Source organism: Microtus oregoni, unplaced genomic scaffold (assembly GCF_018167655.1).
Source record: "Microtus oregoni isolate MIOR12 unplaced genomic scaffold, Mior012 000020F_ref0000438, whole genome shotgun sequence".
NCBI classification, from domain to species: domain Eukaryota; kingdom Metazoa; phylum Chordata; class Mammalia; order Rodentia; family Cricetidae; genus Microtus; species Microtus oregoni.
The window spans coordinates 40,153,493-40,168,042 of NW_024543079.1; the positions used below are offsets into that span (position 1 = coordinate 40,153,493).

At 46.1% G+C, this 14,550-nt stretch overlaps 1 protein-coding gene across 1 annotated transcript in view; it reads left to right on the forward strand.

Annotated features, from left to right (window-relative positions):
* The window catches only part of LOC121460292 (condensin complex subunit 2-like), a 28,490-nt gene that overhangs the window by 7,827 nt on the left and 6,113 nt on the right, over positions 1–14,550 (forward strand). Inside the window, exons 7-15 of the mRNA XM_041670606.1 lie at positions 772–961; positions 2,356–2,447; positions 3,118–3,323; positions 5,953–6,104; positions 6,763–6,869; positions 7,554–7,676; positions 10,750–10,860; positions 11,761–11,943; positions 13,149–13,265. Of these exons, the coding sequence (XP_041526540.1) occupies positions 772–961; positions 2,356–2,447; positions 3,118–3,323; positions 5,953–6,104; positions 6,763–6,869; positions 7,554–7,676; positions 10,750–10,860; positions 11,761–11,943; positions 13,149–13,265 (1,281 nt within the window). The remainder of the gene's footprint in view (positions 1–771; positions 962–2,355; positions 2,448–3,117; positions 3,324–5,952; positions 6,105–6,762; positions 6,870–7,553; positions 7,677–10,749; positions 10,861–11,760; positions 11,944–13,148; positions 13,266–14,550) is intronic.

Consider the following 14,550-nt stretch of genomic DNA (forward strand, 5'->3'; position numbering starts at 1 on the left):
TAGGAAACCACATCCCAAGCCCCAGTAAGACCTGAGCGCAGTGTTCTCCTGGTAGGATCCAGTGACGTCCTCCTTTCGTGCCTCACATGCATTTGCCTCCCCGTCCCTGTGCCTGGGTTGTGTTCTGCCTTTGGGTTGGTAGCCCATGAACTGCCAGCCTCTCTCCCTTTCCTAGTCTTAGAGTCTCCTTGCAGCCTTTGCCAGACGTTGCTCAAGCCCTGCCCTTCACTTAGTCATTCAGGTTGGGTTTTCCCAAATCTTAGAAATATTTCTGTTCAGAGCAACAGTAGTGAGCCAGATGTGGTTTCGTGTACCTATAATCCCAACACTCAGGAGGCTTGGGCAGAAGACCTTTGAGTAAGATGCCAACTGGGGATAGAGTGAGACCCCACCTTAAACAGAAGTCCCCCAAACATAGGAAGGTTAGGATCTTGTGGTTAGCTCTATCCCAGTAGCTCGTCAAGGCAACAGGATTTGTTATGTCATTTTACTGTGTTTGGGCTTCTGTATCCATTTAGAAACTGCCTGTGAAGGGAGCTAGCAGATGGGGATCTGTCGTCCATGTATGTTGTAGATTAAGAGACTGGAAGTACATGTCTCACCACTCAGCCTCCTGACCAGGTGCTTCAGCCAGGACCATACCTGATGACTCAGAAAGTCCTCCCCATTTGAGCACGCACAGGCGTTCAGTCTTGTAAACAGACCTGTGGATGAGCTGTGTCTCCTCCTGCGGCCTGCCATCATTCTTCCGTTCCCTGCTCCTGCATGCAGGTGGATCCTATGTTTCAGAAGACTGCAGCCTCGTTTGATGAGTGCAGCACAGCTGGGGTGTTTCTCTCCACCCTTCACTGCCAGGACTACAGAAGCGAGCTGCTTTTTCCTTCAGATATGCAGACTCTCTCCTCAGGAGAAGCTCTCGAGTTGCCAGATTTAGGTTGGGTAGACATGACAGATTTAAAAGGTGAGTAGAATCGCCCTTTATCAGTGCATCGCAGTCACCAGAGAAGCTTCTCATAGTCGTGGGGATAGCCTGTCATGTTCTCGTTCCTTTTGGTCACTCAGGTAGTTCTTCTGGAAAGCCAAATTGGGTGGTCTTTGGCAATGCCTACCAATCCCCTCATTTCCCCCTCTTTGCAGTACGGAGTCTAAACAGAGTCATCACTGTTCCTGTGTGCACTGTTCCTCATGCACTCAGTGTTTACAGCCTACTCCGGTACTTACAGGCTTACCTGGAGGGTCAGTGTTTGAGTGGGGGCACAGGAAAGAGGTATCTGTCCAGCCAGGGATGCCTTGTTCTTGTTTGTTCCCAATTCCCAGGGTCCTGAAAAGGGGATATTGTGAATTATTCTCAAACCCTGGGCAATCAATCTATTAAGAATTGACCTATCCTGTTAGTAGTTTCACCGTACTAGACAGAATTTCAACATCTTCCTGCATCCCCCAGTTCTCCCTCTTTCCTGCAGATCAGGATATCTTCCAAGAGTGTTGTAGGGAACAGGGTGAATGAAGGCCATGCGCTACAGCGTCACAGCTGTGCGTGCTTGGGACCACTTCTGGGTACGGAATGGCATTGATCTCCCTCTGGGCTCCATGCACATATTGTGACACCCATTTGTGTCATTTTTTTCTTTAAGAGGGGTCCTGCTGTTTACCCCAGTTGGCCTTGTACCTCCCTACTCCTTCCTCCACTTCCTAAGGACTGGAATTATAGGCATGCACCACTACTCCCAGTTCCATTCTTTCTACCCTTACAGAGGTTTTTCTCAGCATAACTGTGCTAACAATATGCTTTCTGTGTTTATGCCTTCAGCTAGGGCTGTGACCCTCTGAGGGGTGTCATCTCCAGCTGCTTTAAAAAGTACCACTATGTGATTACTAAGGAATTCAGTATGTTTTTAAGAAAAGGCTTCTACCAAGTGGTGGTGCATACCTTTAATCCCAGCACTTGGGAGGCAGAGGCAGGTGGATCTCAGAGTTCGAGGCCAGCCTGGTCTACAGAGTGAGTTCCAGGACCTCCAAGGCTGTCTCGAAAAAAGGAAAAAAAGAAAAGAAAAGGCTTGTACATTTCCCAGCTGTAGAGCTTACTTCAAAATCAAATGTCCATTTTTCAGCCTCCAGTTTCTGCTTTGTATTTAGCTCTAGGAATGACATTTAGCTTGACTCCACTGTGGGATCACCTGTGTCTGTTTGCACCCTCAAATAGTTAGCAACAGGAGGTTGACGGCCAGCCAGCACTGGCATTCCAGCCTTTGCAGGACAGTGAGGTGACTGCAGTCACCTTTCTCCCTCTGTGTCATCCTGAAGCGGCAAACTCAGCCCACCTGTAATATTTCCATGATCTTGTTGTCCCCCTAGAGCCCCTGCAGCAGTGTGTGGAAGACCGCCAGCTCTGCCCTTCCCTGGCCGGGTTCCAGTTTACTAAATGGGACAGTGAAACCCATAATGAGGTGTGGTCAACTTTTGGATCTATAAGGGCTTGGGTGCATTTTCGAATGGCTGTTGGTTTCAGTTAGCTAGCCCAGACTAGATCTGCCCAGTGGAAGCCAAAACTGTGGCATCGGTTTTATTTATTCACGAGTACAGAAAATATTTCCTTTGGCTCTTCTGTGGGAATTCCAGCCTAGCTGGGAGGGTGGGGCTGTGACCCCAGCAGAGCCATCATACAGTTGTGGACTCTGAGGTCAGCTCCTTGTCTTCTTTGCTTCCTTAGGTCAGATTTGCTTTTGAACATGCATATCATAGTAGCCTCTTGTCTCCAGCTGCTGTCAAGCTAGAGGCATTTCCTTCTTTTGGGGGTTAAGTCCCCTGGCACACTGTTTCCTGAGAAACTGTCATGTTTAAAGTCTTCCTTTGTGTATTTTTAGCAGGGCTCCCTTTAGCCTACTTACTACAACTTCCAACATAAATGGTCTCCATGGAAAACTGTGTTCTCCAAACATGCAGTTAATGAATGTGGATTCCTGTTTTGTGTTTTGCAAAATGTGCCCAACACAATGCAGCTTCAGCCTGCACTGCACAATGTAAACTTCCTCGTGAGAGTGCTGGTTCTAGGAGGTGGGGCTGGGGGTGGGGTGCCGGGAAAGGAGAGGCTGAAAATGACCCGTCTTCTCTTCGCAGTCTGTGTCAGCCCTGGTGGACAAGTTTAAGAAGAATGATCACGTATTTGACATCGATGCTGAAATTGAAGACAGTGACAATGGGGATGTCCCTGATGGGCCCCTGGTGGAAGACTTTGATGACAACGATGAACCAGACCCTTCTGCAGCTGGGGATCATGAAGAGCTGGGAAGCTGGAAGAACCTCTGCCAGGTCCAAAGCAGCCAGTAAGGCCTCCGGGTCCCAGAAGGTTTCCAAACAGGCCTGCGGCTCTGGTTAACTGGGCTGGTGTGCCATGTCACGTATGTGGGCTGAGCCATGTGGCTGAGGGTCACACCTGGGTTTGCGTGTTGGTGACCCACTGATTATAGAACTGATACTGCTCGGGCAGAGCTCGTCCCCCTCCTTGCCTAAAACTGAAGTATTCTGCGGCTGCCTGAGCCTCTGAGCTGGCTGGCAGGAAACCGTCAGCTCAGTGGCATTAGGACACCTAGACTGAAGGAGTAGCCTGTGATGATGGTGGAGGATAGAATGGAAATGGCCCTCTAAGAGGGTGAGGACCAGAAGGAGCAGCCTTGAAGTACTGGTATAATACAGACTTGGCAAGGGGTACCTGTCACTCAGATGTGCTGAAGGATTTGAGGTGTAGCTAGAGTTCTGGACGCCTACAGGGCCCCTGCATAGCATCAGGCCATACTGTCGGGAAAAGACACAGGCCCTTCACATCTTTGCCTTTATGTGCCTCACTGCCGAAAGCTGACCGCAGAGTGCAGGTCGGGACAAAGTGCAGAGGCTCTGAAGCCATCTTCACTGTAGTTCTTGTGGAACTACGCATGTTAGTCTGTGACACAGCCTAGATCCTTGTCCTTGACAGTATAAGATCCAACAGACTTGAATTGTGAGGGTTTTGTATTTTAATTTTAAAAATTAATTTTGAGCCGGGCGGTGGTGGCGCACGCCTTTAATCCCAGCACTTGGGAGGCAGAGGCAGGCGGATCTCTGTGAGTTCGAGACCAGCCTGAACTACAAGAGCTAGTTCCAGGACAGGCTCCAAAACCACAGAGAAACCCTGTCCCGAAAAACCAAAAAAGAAAAAAATTAATTTTGAAATATGTAGCCTCTTGGGCTTTTGGCTTGCTGGTTTTGGTTTGTCCATTTTTTTTTAAAGATTTATTTATTTATTATGTATACAACATTCTGCTTCCATGTATACCCACACACCAGAAGGGCACCAGACCTTATTACAGATGGTTGTGAGCCATCTTGTGGTTACTGGGAATTGAACTCAGGACCTCTGGAAGAGCAGTCAGTGCTCTTAACCACTGAGCCATCTCTCCAGCCCCCATTTTTCTTTTTGAGGTTCTGTAGAGAAAGCCTGTCCTCTATTATTATTATTATTATCATCATCATTATCATTATTATTATTTTCAAGACGCGGTTTCCTGGAACTCACTCTGTAGACCAGGCTGGCCTCAAATTCAGAGATCTGCCTGCCTCTGCTTCCCAGTACTGGGATTAAAGGCGTGCGTACCATGCCCTGTACTAATCCCCCTTTTAAAGCTTTTTTTTTTTCTTTTTCTTACTCTGTAGAGGACTCATGCTCAGCTCAATGCCAGTGCAGAGCTACTCTCACATAAGACTGCGCTCTCCTCAGGCACCACCCTTACCCTCACAGTGCGGCAGAGTTGAACTAATGTTTCCCACTGCCTCCCTCATGCACCAAAGCTGTCAGACTGCCAGGCCTCTTCTGCGTATCGTATGCAGCAGATGAAGCTGGGTGACCTAACAGATTACTAAAGGGGTCCCCCAAGTGTTTGGGGAGCTAAATGCATAAACTGGAACATCTTCACTCTTAGGAGGAACTAAGGTAGCATCTGTGGATCCTAATCAGTGAGAGAATGGGAATTAGGACTGTCATGTTGTGTGGCAAAATTCACATCTGTGGCGGGGCAGTGGTGGCGCACGCCTTTAATCCCAGCACTCGGGAGGCAGAGGCAGGCGGATCTCTGTGAGTTCGAGACCAGCCTGGTCTACAAGAGCTAGTTCTAGGACAGGAACCAAAAGCTATGGAGAAACCCTGTCTCAAAAAAAAAATAAAAATAAAAAATAAAATAAAATAAAAAATCACATCTGTGAAAAGACCCAAGTCTGGATTTAGAGATTTGTATCCGGTTCCCAGTTCTGGCATCCTTTGCTTGTTCTTTGAGATAAAAACAAAGAAATCCTTGATTTTTTTTTTTTGGCTTTTTGGGACAGGGTTTCTCTGTAGCTTTGGAGACTGTCCTGGAACTAGCTCTTGTAGACCAGGCTGGCCTTGAATTTACAGAGATCCACCTGCCTCTGCCTACTGAGTGCTGGGATTAAAGGTGTGCACCACCACCGCCCGGCACTCTGCCTATTTTCTTGTCTCTCAGATGGGTAGATTAATATTTGTAAAGCGCTTTGGAATAGCCAACATATTTGAATAGTTTATAGACCCTTTGTGAGAAAGTTAGGTAAAAAACATTCAACAAGTAAAAACTTGGTGGTTTCTTAATGAAGGGTTTGCTTGAACATAGAAATGCTGTTTCTGGGACGAGAGTGTCTGCATGGTGGCTCACAGCCTTTAACTCCAGTTTCAGGGAATCCATGATCTTCTGGCTTCTGGAGACACCAGCGTGCACATGGGGCACACATTCATGCAGGAAAAATACCCATACATATAAAATAGAAAAACACTGAAAAAGTAGGAAGTGATCCTTTGTGGCAGAGGAGGTGGGGCAGCACCTCTAGTAATACCAGCAGCTTCTTTACGTGTAAATGAGTGGTTTATGTTCTGTGCAGTATACATGAACAAATGATTTTGTTGCGTTACAGGGAACAAATGGTTTCCCTCGGGGATAGAGATGTCCAAACCATGTGCACCTTTTTATCCATGGACCCTGGAGAATACTCCTATTTCAGCCCCCGGACCATGAAGATGTGGGCTGGCCCCGATCACTGGCGCTTTCGGCCTTCTCGACCCAAGCGTAAGTACTTGGGACTTTAGGACAGTGCTGTGCAGCACACACTGCCTGTTGGTGTGCAGTCAGCAGGGAGAGGAGATGCTGCTGATCTCCCGAGGAGGAGCTGAAGCAGGGAGCTGAGGCAGCCTCCTGGCTGCACAAACAGCGGTCAGCCACTGGAGGATCAGTTAGTGTCATGACAAGAGTAGAAGAGTGGAGAACAGGCCTCGTGACCTTGTTCTGCTTCCTAGTACCAGTGCGACTTAAGCTGTGGCGGTGATACAGGAAGCCCCCCCAGCCTGCCAGAATCTTTAAAGAAAAGTGGAGCACCGGGTGCTGGTGGCGCACGCCTTTAATCCCAGCACTGGGAGGCAGAGGCAGGCGGATCTCTGTGAGTTTGAGGCCAGCCTGGTCTACAGAGCTAGTTCCAGGACAGGCTCCAAAAGCTACAGAGAAACCATGTCTTGCAAAACAAAAGAAGAAAAAGTGGAGCTTATACACTGATGCCTGTTGCTACTACAACATAAATATTAACGAGGTTTGTGGTTTTGCCGTGTTCCAGCACTGTGGTGATGCTTCCCCACACATGCTGCCTTCTGCTCAATGAGGCCTCTAGTAGATGTGAGATGAGAATAATGTTGGCATAGAGTGAACGGTGCTGCAATTTTTCTTATCTCTGCAGAAGATGCCACCTCCTGTGCGGAGAACAAAAAGAAGAGCGCAAAGAAGGACTTTGAAATTAATTTTGATGATAATATTGATTTTGATGCATATTTTCAGAAAACAAAGGTTTGTGCCAGACATTAGTGCCTTCTGAGTTTCTCTTCACTTCTCTTGCCCTTTCAGACAGGGTCTTCAAAACTCACTACAGCCTGGTGTGACATTGCACGCCTTTAATCTCTGCTCTCAGGAGGCAGAGGATCTATGAGTTCCAGGCTAGCTGGGGCTACATAGAAAGACCCCATAGCAAAAGAAATAAGCAGAAAGTTATTGTGTATTTAACCTTTTTTCTAGAGATAGATAGGCTGCCTAGGCTGCCCTCAGACCTAGCTGAGGCTGGCCATAAACCTCTGGTCCTCCTGCCTTTACTCCCCACATGTGCCCCGGGCTTAGCTATAACTTTAACTGATAAACAAGTACTCTCATTGTTCCTCATCCCTAAGGGACCACTGAGAAATAGTCCTAAAGCCAGTGCCAGGGACAGGCAAGCTTAGAAAGTTAGATAGAGTGGCACGTGTTGCCCAGTCTCATGCCCTCTACAGGCCCGGCTGCTCTTGAACTCATGACAGGATATCTGCCTCCGCTCTGTGAGTTCTGCCATTACAGCATCTCCTCTCACGCCCTTCACAGTCACTTCACTATAGTGATAGAGAACTTCACGCAGTAGAGGAATGCCCAAACCCTTCCTAATTCCTTTAAAATGATAGATATCGCTGTTATTAAGAATCTTTTTTTTTTTTTTTAAACGAATAGGCTGCTACCACTCTGACCAAGTTGACTTTGGAGAACCAGACTTGGAAAGCCACCACTCTCCCCACAGATTTCCACTATGAGACGGATGCGCTCGTCCAGCTTCATCTCAAGCCTGGCATAAAGGCAAGACGGCACTTCCCTTCCTTTAAGTTGCTGTCCCTTTATTATTATTATTATTATTTTATTTTTTTGTTTTTATTTTTTTCCCATTATATTTATTGAGCTCTACATTTTTCTCTGTTCCCCTCCCTGCCTCTCCCCTCCCTTCTTCAACCCTCCCCCAAGGTCCACATGCTCCCAATTTACTCAGGAGATCTTATCTTTTTCTACTTTCTACTTCCCATGTAGATTAGATCTATGTAAGTCTCTCTTAGTGTCCACATTGTTGTCTAAATTCTCTGGGATTGTGGTTTGTAAGCTGGCTTTCTTTGCTTTAAGTTTAAAAACCACCTATGAGTAAGTACATGTGATAATTGTCTTTCTGGGTCTGGATTACCTCACTCAAAATAATGTTTCCTAGTTCCATCCATTTTCCTGCAAAATTCAAGCTGTCGTTATTTTTTTCTGCTGTGTAGTACTCCATTGTGTAAATGTACCACATTTTCCTTATCCATTCTTTGGTCGAGGGACATTTAGGTTGTTTCCAGGTTCTGGCTATGACAAACAAAGCTGCTATGAACACATGTCTTTGCGGCATGATTGAGCATCCTTTGGATATATACCCAAAAGTGGTATTACTGGGTCTTGAGGAAGGTTGTTTCCTAATTTTCTGAGAAATCACCACACTGACATCCACAGGGGTTGTACCAGCTTGTACTCCCACCAGCAATGCAAAAGTGTTCCCTTTTCCCCACAACCTCTCCAGCATAAGTTGTCATCAGTGCTTTTGATCTTGGCCATTCTTATAGGTTTAAGATGGAATCTCAGAGTTGTTTTGATTTGCATTTTTCTGATGACTAAGGATGTTGAGCATTTCCTTAAGTGTCTTTCAGCCATTTTAGATTCCTCTGTTGAGAGTTCTCTGTTTAGGTCTGTGCTCCATCTTTTTTATTGGATTATGTGATCTTTTGGTGTCCAATTTCTTGAGTTCTTTGTATATTTTGGAGATCAGATTTCTGTCTGATGTGGGGTTAGTGAAGATCTTTTCCCATTCTGTAGGCTGTCATTTTGTCTTGTTGACCGTGTCCTTTGCTTTACAGAAACTTTTCAGTTTCAGAAGGTCCCATTTATTGTTTCTCTTAGTGTCTGTGCTGCTGGGGTTCTATTTAGGAAGTGGTTCCCTGTGCTAATGCGTTCAAGTGTACTTCCCACTTTCTCTTCTATAAGGTTCAGTGTGCCTGGCTTTATGTTGAGGTCTTTGAGCTCAGGTGCTGGCTGTCTCTTGTGGAGCTGGGGATTGCATTTCTCAAGGAGCATGACCTAGTTAGGGCTTCTGCCGCTGCAGCAAAACCCCAGAACCAAAAAACAGCTTCCCTGCCACATTGCTGCTCATCACCAAAGGAAGTCAGGACAGGAACTCCAGCAGGGCAGGATCCTGGAGGCAGCAGCTGATGCAGAGGCCATGGAGGGGTGCTGCTTTCTGGCTTGCTCAGCCTGTTTTCTTATAGAACCCAGGACCATCCATCATGGGCTGGGCCCTCCCCCATTGATCACTAATTGAGAAAATGCCTTACAGATGGATCTCATGGAGGCATTTCCTCAACTGAGGCTCCTTCCTCTCTGAGGACTCTGGCTTGTGTCAAGGTGACAAATGAGTCAGCACAACTGATCCCTTGTAAGCTTGACACACAAACAAATTACTGCTAAGCCACAACCCTTCCTTTCTTATTTGTTCCCAATATTTCACATTAAAAACATAAATACCCCAGGTTGGAGAGACAGCTCAGCTATTAAGAGCACTGGTTGTTCTTCCAGAGGTCCTGCGTTCAGTTCCCAGCAACCACTTGGTGACTCAGAACCATCTATAATGGGATCCGATGCCCTCTCTGGCCTGCAGGTGTATATTATGCAGATGGAGCACTCATACACATAAAATAAATAAATCTTAAAATGAACATAAATAACTTTAAAAGTCCCACAGTCTTTACAAATACAAGCACATTAAAATTTAGTTTCTTTAGAATAGCCAATATCTTTAAAATCCCAGGTCTTTTAAAATTCAAAGTCTCTCAACTATGGGCTCTAGGCAAATACTTTACTTCAAGAGGAAAATATTATGGCAAAGTCACAAAGCAAAGCAAAACCAAACTCTGATGTCCAATGTCTGGGATTCACTCATGGTCTTTTGGGCTCCTCCAAAGGGCTTTGGTTACTTCTCTTCTTGCTTCCTCTGCATCTGGCTGGTGACGGTGTCTTTGCTTTTCCTCTTCCCAGAATTCTCCTAGTCTGGTTGCCCCACCTATACTTCTTGCCTGGCTACTGGCCAGTCAGCATTTTATTAAACCAATACAAGTGACAGATCTTTACAGTGTACAAAAGCATCACCCCACAGCAGTCAGGCTTTGTAGCGAGCACCTTTACCCACTGAGCCGCCCTCCTGGCTCCACCTTATCTTCTCTGAGACAGTCTCTCATGATTACCAATTAGCTAAACTGGCTGGCCAGCACATTCTAAGGACCTATCGCTTTGCTTTCCTGAACTAGGGTTAGACACTTAGGCCCTTATGCTTGCAAGGCCGGCACTGTACAGAATCTTCTTGCCAACCCCAATAAGCTGCCTTTACCATAAGGAAATGAGTTGCCGGGCGGTGGTGGCGCACACCTTTAATCCCAGCACTCGGGAGGCAGAGGCAGGCGGATCTCTGTGAGTTCGAGGCCAGCCTGGTCTACAAGAGCTAGTTCCAGGACCGGAACCAAAAGCTACGAAGAAACCCTGTCTCGAAAAATTAAAAAAAAAAAAAAAAAAAAAAAAAAAAAACTGTAGGCAAGGTGGCCCACTTTTGCTTTTAAATAAAACTGCAGAAAATGAAGCTGCAGATCAGAAGAGGAAGCGTTTTGGTTTTGGAGGTGAATGGAGGGCTCTGTGCCCTGTACCTTGTGTTCTGTGCTGTGGAGACTAGATTAGACTATGTAGCCTGTTAAGACTCTAGACTATGCTAGAAACTGAGCATAGTAACATGGTTGATATCCCTAACTTTTCCCAGTAGCTGCTTTTCTAGAAGACTTTTTATATTGCCCCTACTCTCGTTTTATTCTAGTTACTTAAGATGAACAAGAACCAGAAGGCAAAGACTGAGCACTATGAGGAAATTGAAGACTATGATTACAACAACCCTAACGATACCTCCAACTTCTGTCCTGGACTTCAGGTAAGGGGAGAAGAGCTCTGACCTCCTCCCGGTGGAGGGTGGTCTCTTCCCTGGCTTCTGAATGCAGACAGCTGTGGTTCTCAGTCTAACATTTAATTGGGGCTGGTTTACAGTTCAGAGGTTTAGTCCCTTATCAGCATGGTGGTGCACAGGCAATCATGGTCCTGGAGAAGTAGCTGAGAGTTGTACATTTGGATAGTAGGCAGCAGGAAGAGGGAGACAGACACCAGGGCTTAGCTTCTGAAAACCTCAAAGCCCACCCCCAGTGACACACTTCCCCCACCAAGGCCACACCTACCCTTAACTAGGCCACACCTCCTAATCCTTTTAAATCGTGCCCCTCCCTATGAGCCTATTTGGGCCATTGTCATTCAAACCATCATACCAGGTGTGGTGGGACACACCCTATATCCCAGCATTCAGGAGGTGGAGGAAGAAAGATCAGAGTTCAAGTCATCCTGGGCTACAAGGCTAAGAATGCATGAGACTCTCACTCCAGATATATAAGGATGTGGCTCTTGCTGCCAAATTAGATAGTCTCCAGGATCTCCTGTGCTATTTTTGTATACTGGGGATAGAACCCAGTACCTCACACGTAGTGTGTGTGTTTTCCTACTGGGCTATTTGCCCAACCCCTGCTCTGTGCTCTGGCTTCTAACCAAAGGTGACACTGGCCTACTTTACACTCCCGCCTCAGCAGTCCCAGGCTGGTAACAGACCCCTCTGTCTAGTAGGTTTATGTGAAACGGTGAGAGGTGAAGTGAGCAGTCCACCTTGTGGGACTCAGTGGACTCTGAGGTGGTCTCTGCTTGCTTTGTGTACATGGACTCTTTCTAGTGGTTTCTAAGCTCCATTGACAGCTGCTGCAAGCCAAACTCGCGGCCTTGTTTCCTTGCCCAGGCTGGTGACAGTGATGATGAAGAGCCAAACGATTTTGCGGGATCAGTTGGGACCTTTGACCTTGAATCTGATCCTTGCAGTACACCAAAGACATCACAGGAGAATGGTCACATTTCTTCTGAAAACCGAGGAGTAGATATCACAACTTACGGAGAGTCGAATTTGGTGGCTGAGCCTCAGAAGGTAAGGAGGAGGCAGCAAGGGAATTGCATGGTTCCTGGAAGTTGTTTAATGCCTAAGGATGAGAGTCCTGTCAGCCTGCGCTCCGCCTGGTTTTCTCTCCATCTTCTGTCTTTATCTGTTGCTCTCCAGGCAGCTGGTTAGGTCACGTAGAACTGTCATCTTGCCAAATACCTTATTTTATTTTATTAATTTTTATTTACCTTTGCAGTGTTGAGAATCAAGCCCAGGCCATAAGGAGGAATAGAGTGCGCGAGCGAAGGCTGTAGCAAAGAGCACATGTGTCTTTGTGTGCTGCTCCCTCCATGAGCTTAGTTCTGGCCTCCTATAAGTCCTGTACCACGAGCCAGGCTTGTGCTACCTAATACTTGATTTACTCGTCTTACACTGGAATTCTTGGTCTTTTTTTGTTTGTTTAAGATTTATTTATTATATATTCAGTGTTCTGGCAGCATGCATGCCTGCAGGCCATAAGAGGGCACCAGATCTCATTCAGATGGTTGTGAGCCACCTTGTGGGTGCTGGGAATTGAACTCAGGACCTCTGGAAGAGTAAGCAGTGCTCTTAGCTTCTGAGCCATCTCTCAGAGAGAAATTCTTAGTCTTAATGTAAATTACCTCTGATTAAAAAAAGTTAGGATCTGGGAGTGTAGCTTTGTTGGTAGAGTATTTACCCAGCATATGAAGCCCTGGGTTCAGTCCCCTACACTGATTCTTTAAATTCTGGCTCATTAAAATTGGGCATCATGTATACACTTATAATCCCAGCACTATAGCTTGAAGGCAAGTGGATCAGAAGTTCAAGAGCTACATAGTAAGTTCAGGGCAGCCTTGGCTACATGAGAGACCCTGTCTTAAAAACAAAACAAACAACAAAACAGAAAGTAAAAACAAAGATTTTTTTTTTTTGTGAGGAACTCTCAGCTATATATAACTTCGTAGTTGAAACTAGATTTTTTTTCTTTTCTTTTTTTTTTTTGATATGGTCTTACTTACTTTGTAGCTCTTGCTATCCTGGAAGTCACTATGTAGAACACACACAGGCTTCAAACCCACAGAGGTCCAGTTGCCTCTGCCTCTGAGTGCTGGGATCAAAGGCGTGCGCCACTATGCCTGGCCTGGATTCCTTCTTGATTTTTTTGTTTTTACAGTAAATTGATAATAAATGCTTTTCTTCTGCCTAATTCTGCTTTGTTACTCCTATTGTAGGTAAATAAAATAGAAATTCATTATGCCAAGACAGCCAAAAAGATGGACATGAAGAAGCTGAAGCAGAGCATGTGGAGTCTGCTGACGGAGTTTTCTAGAAAGGAGGCTGACACAGAGGTGGGTGACAGCACTTGTGTTCTCTAGGTCCCCTGTGTGTAGGGGAGAGCCGATGGCCATAGCTCATGATCCAGTGTCCATGGCCCCAAAGTAGAGGGCTGCAGTCAAAGTTTTTAGAAGGACATCATGCCTTAACAAAAGAAACTGTCCCAGCAGCAGAGCGGTGAGTGCCATGGCCGTATATGTGCAAGTGGAAGCTGCCTTAGCAACCGAATGCTTTCCAGTATTGACGAGCATTGGAGTCTTACCCAACAGCACCTTAAGTTGCTAAGTAAATTGACTACCTTACAAGTGTCAGAAAGTTTTTAAGCTTTGACCTACATTCTGATCTGGGATGTTGTTTTCAACCATAGCACTGAAAATAGAATCATGCCGCCAGATTCCTTTTCCTGAGAGTAAGGCGAACCCTGAGTATCTATTCAGACCCAGAACCCTGAGTGACTGCTCTGACCCAGAACCCTGAGTGTCTGTTCAGACCAAGAACCCTGAGTGACTGCTCTGACCCAGAACCCTGAGTGTCTGTTCAGACCCAGAACGCTGAGTGACTGCTCAGACCCAGAACCCTGAGTGTCTGTTCAGACCCCTCCCACTCTACAAACTCCACACACACATTCTGCTGGCTGAGCAATGGATTTCATGGTTTTTGAGGACCCAAAGCTGGGTATATCAGGGAAAGCCTTGGTCCCTGTATTAGTGTGTGTACCGTATCAAACAGCTAAGATGTTCAGCTGAACACAAAGGCACTTATACTGGCTCAGTTTTAGAGGTTCGGTCTGCAGTGGGTTGCCACCATTGCTTTGGTCTTGCTATAGCAAGAATTGTTAAGTATTTTCTTTCTTGGGCAACAAACCTCTTCACCGACGCAAATAATCCCAATCAAACCAAATCAAACTGAATTAAAAGATGCCCATGTTTGATGGAGTGCTCCCTGGTGGCTCCGGGAAAACATGAAGAGGGGAAGAGAGAGAAGGGGGGACCACACGAAACCCAGAGACCACATGTTCATTCTCTGGGGACAGTTTAAATAGCTTGTGGGAGTGGTCTTGACCTTCCCTGGGGAAGGGTTACCATTTGGTGGGCTTTCTTGACTCTCCCTGTTGACTGAGGTTTTTGTCCTATACAGTTTCTGCAGTCATTAGGTCCCAAAGAAATCACACAGAGGTCTACATTAATTATAAACTGATTGGCTTAGTATCTCAGACTTTTTTTTATTAGCTCTTATAACTTATATAAGTGCATAATTTTTGTCTGTGTTAGCCTCATGGTTTGTACCTTTTTTGGCAAG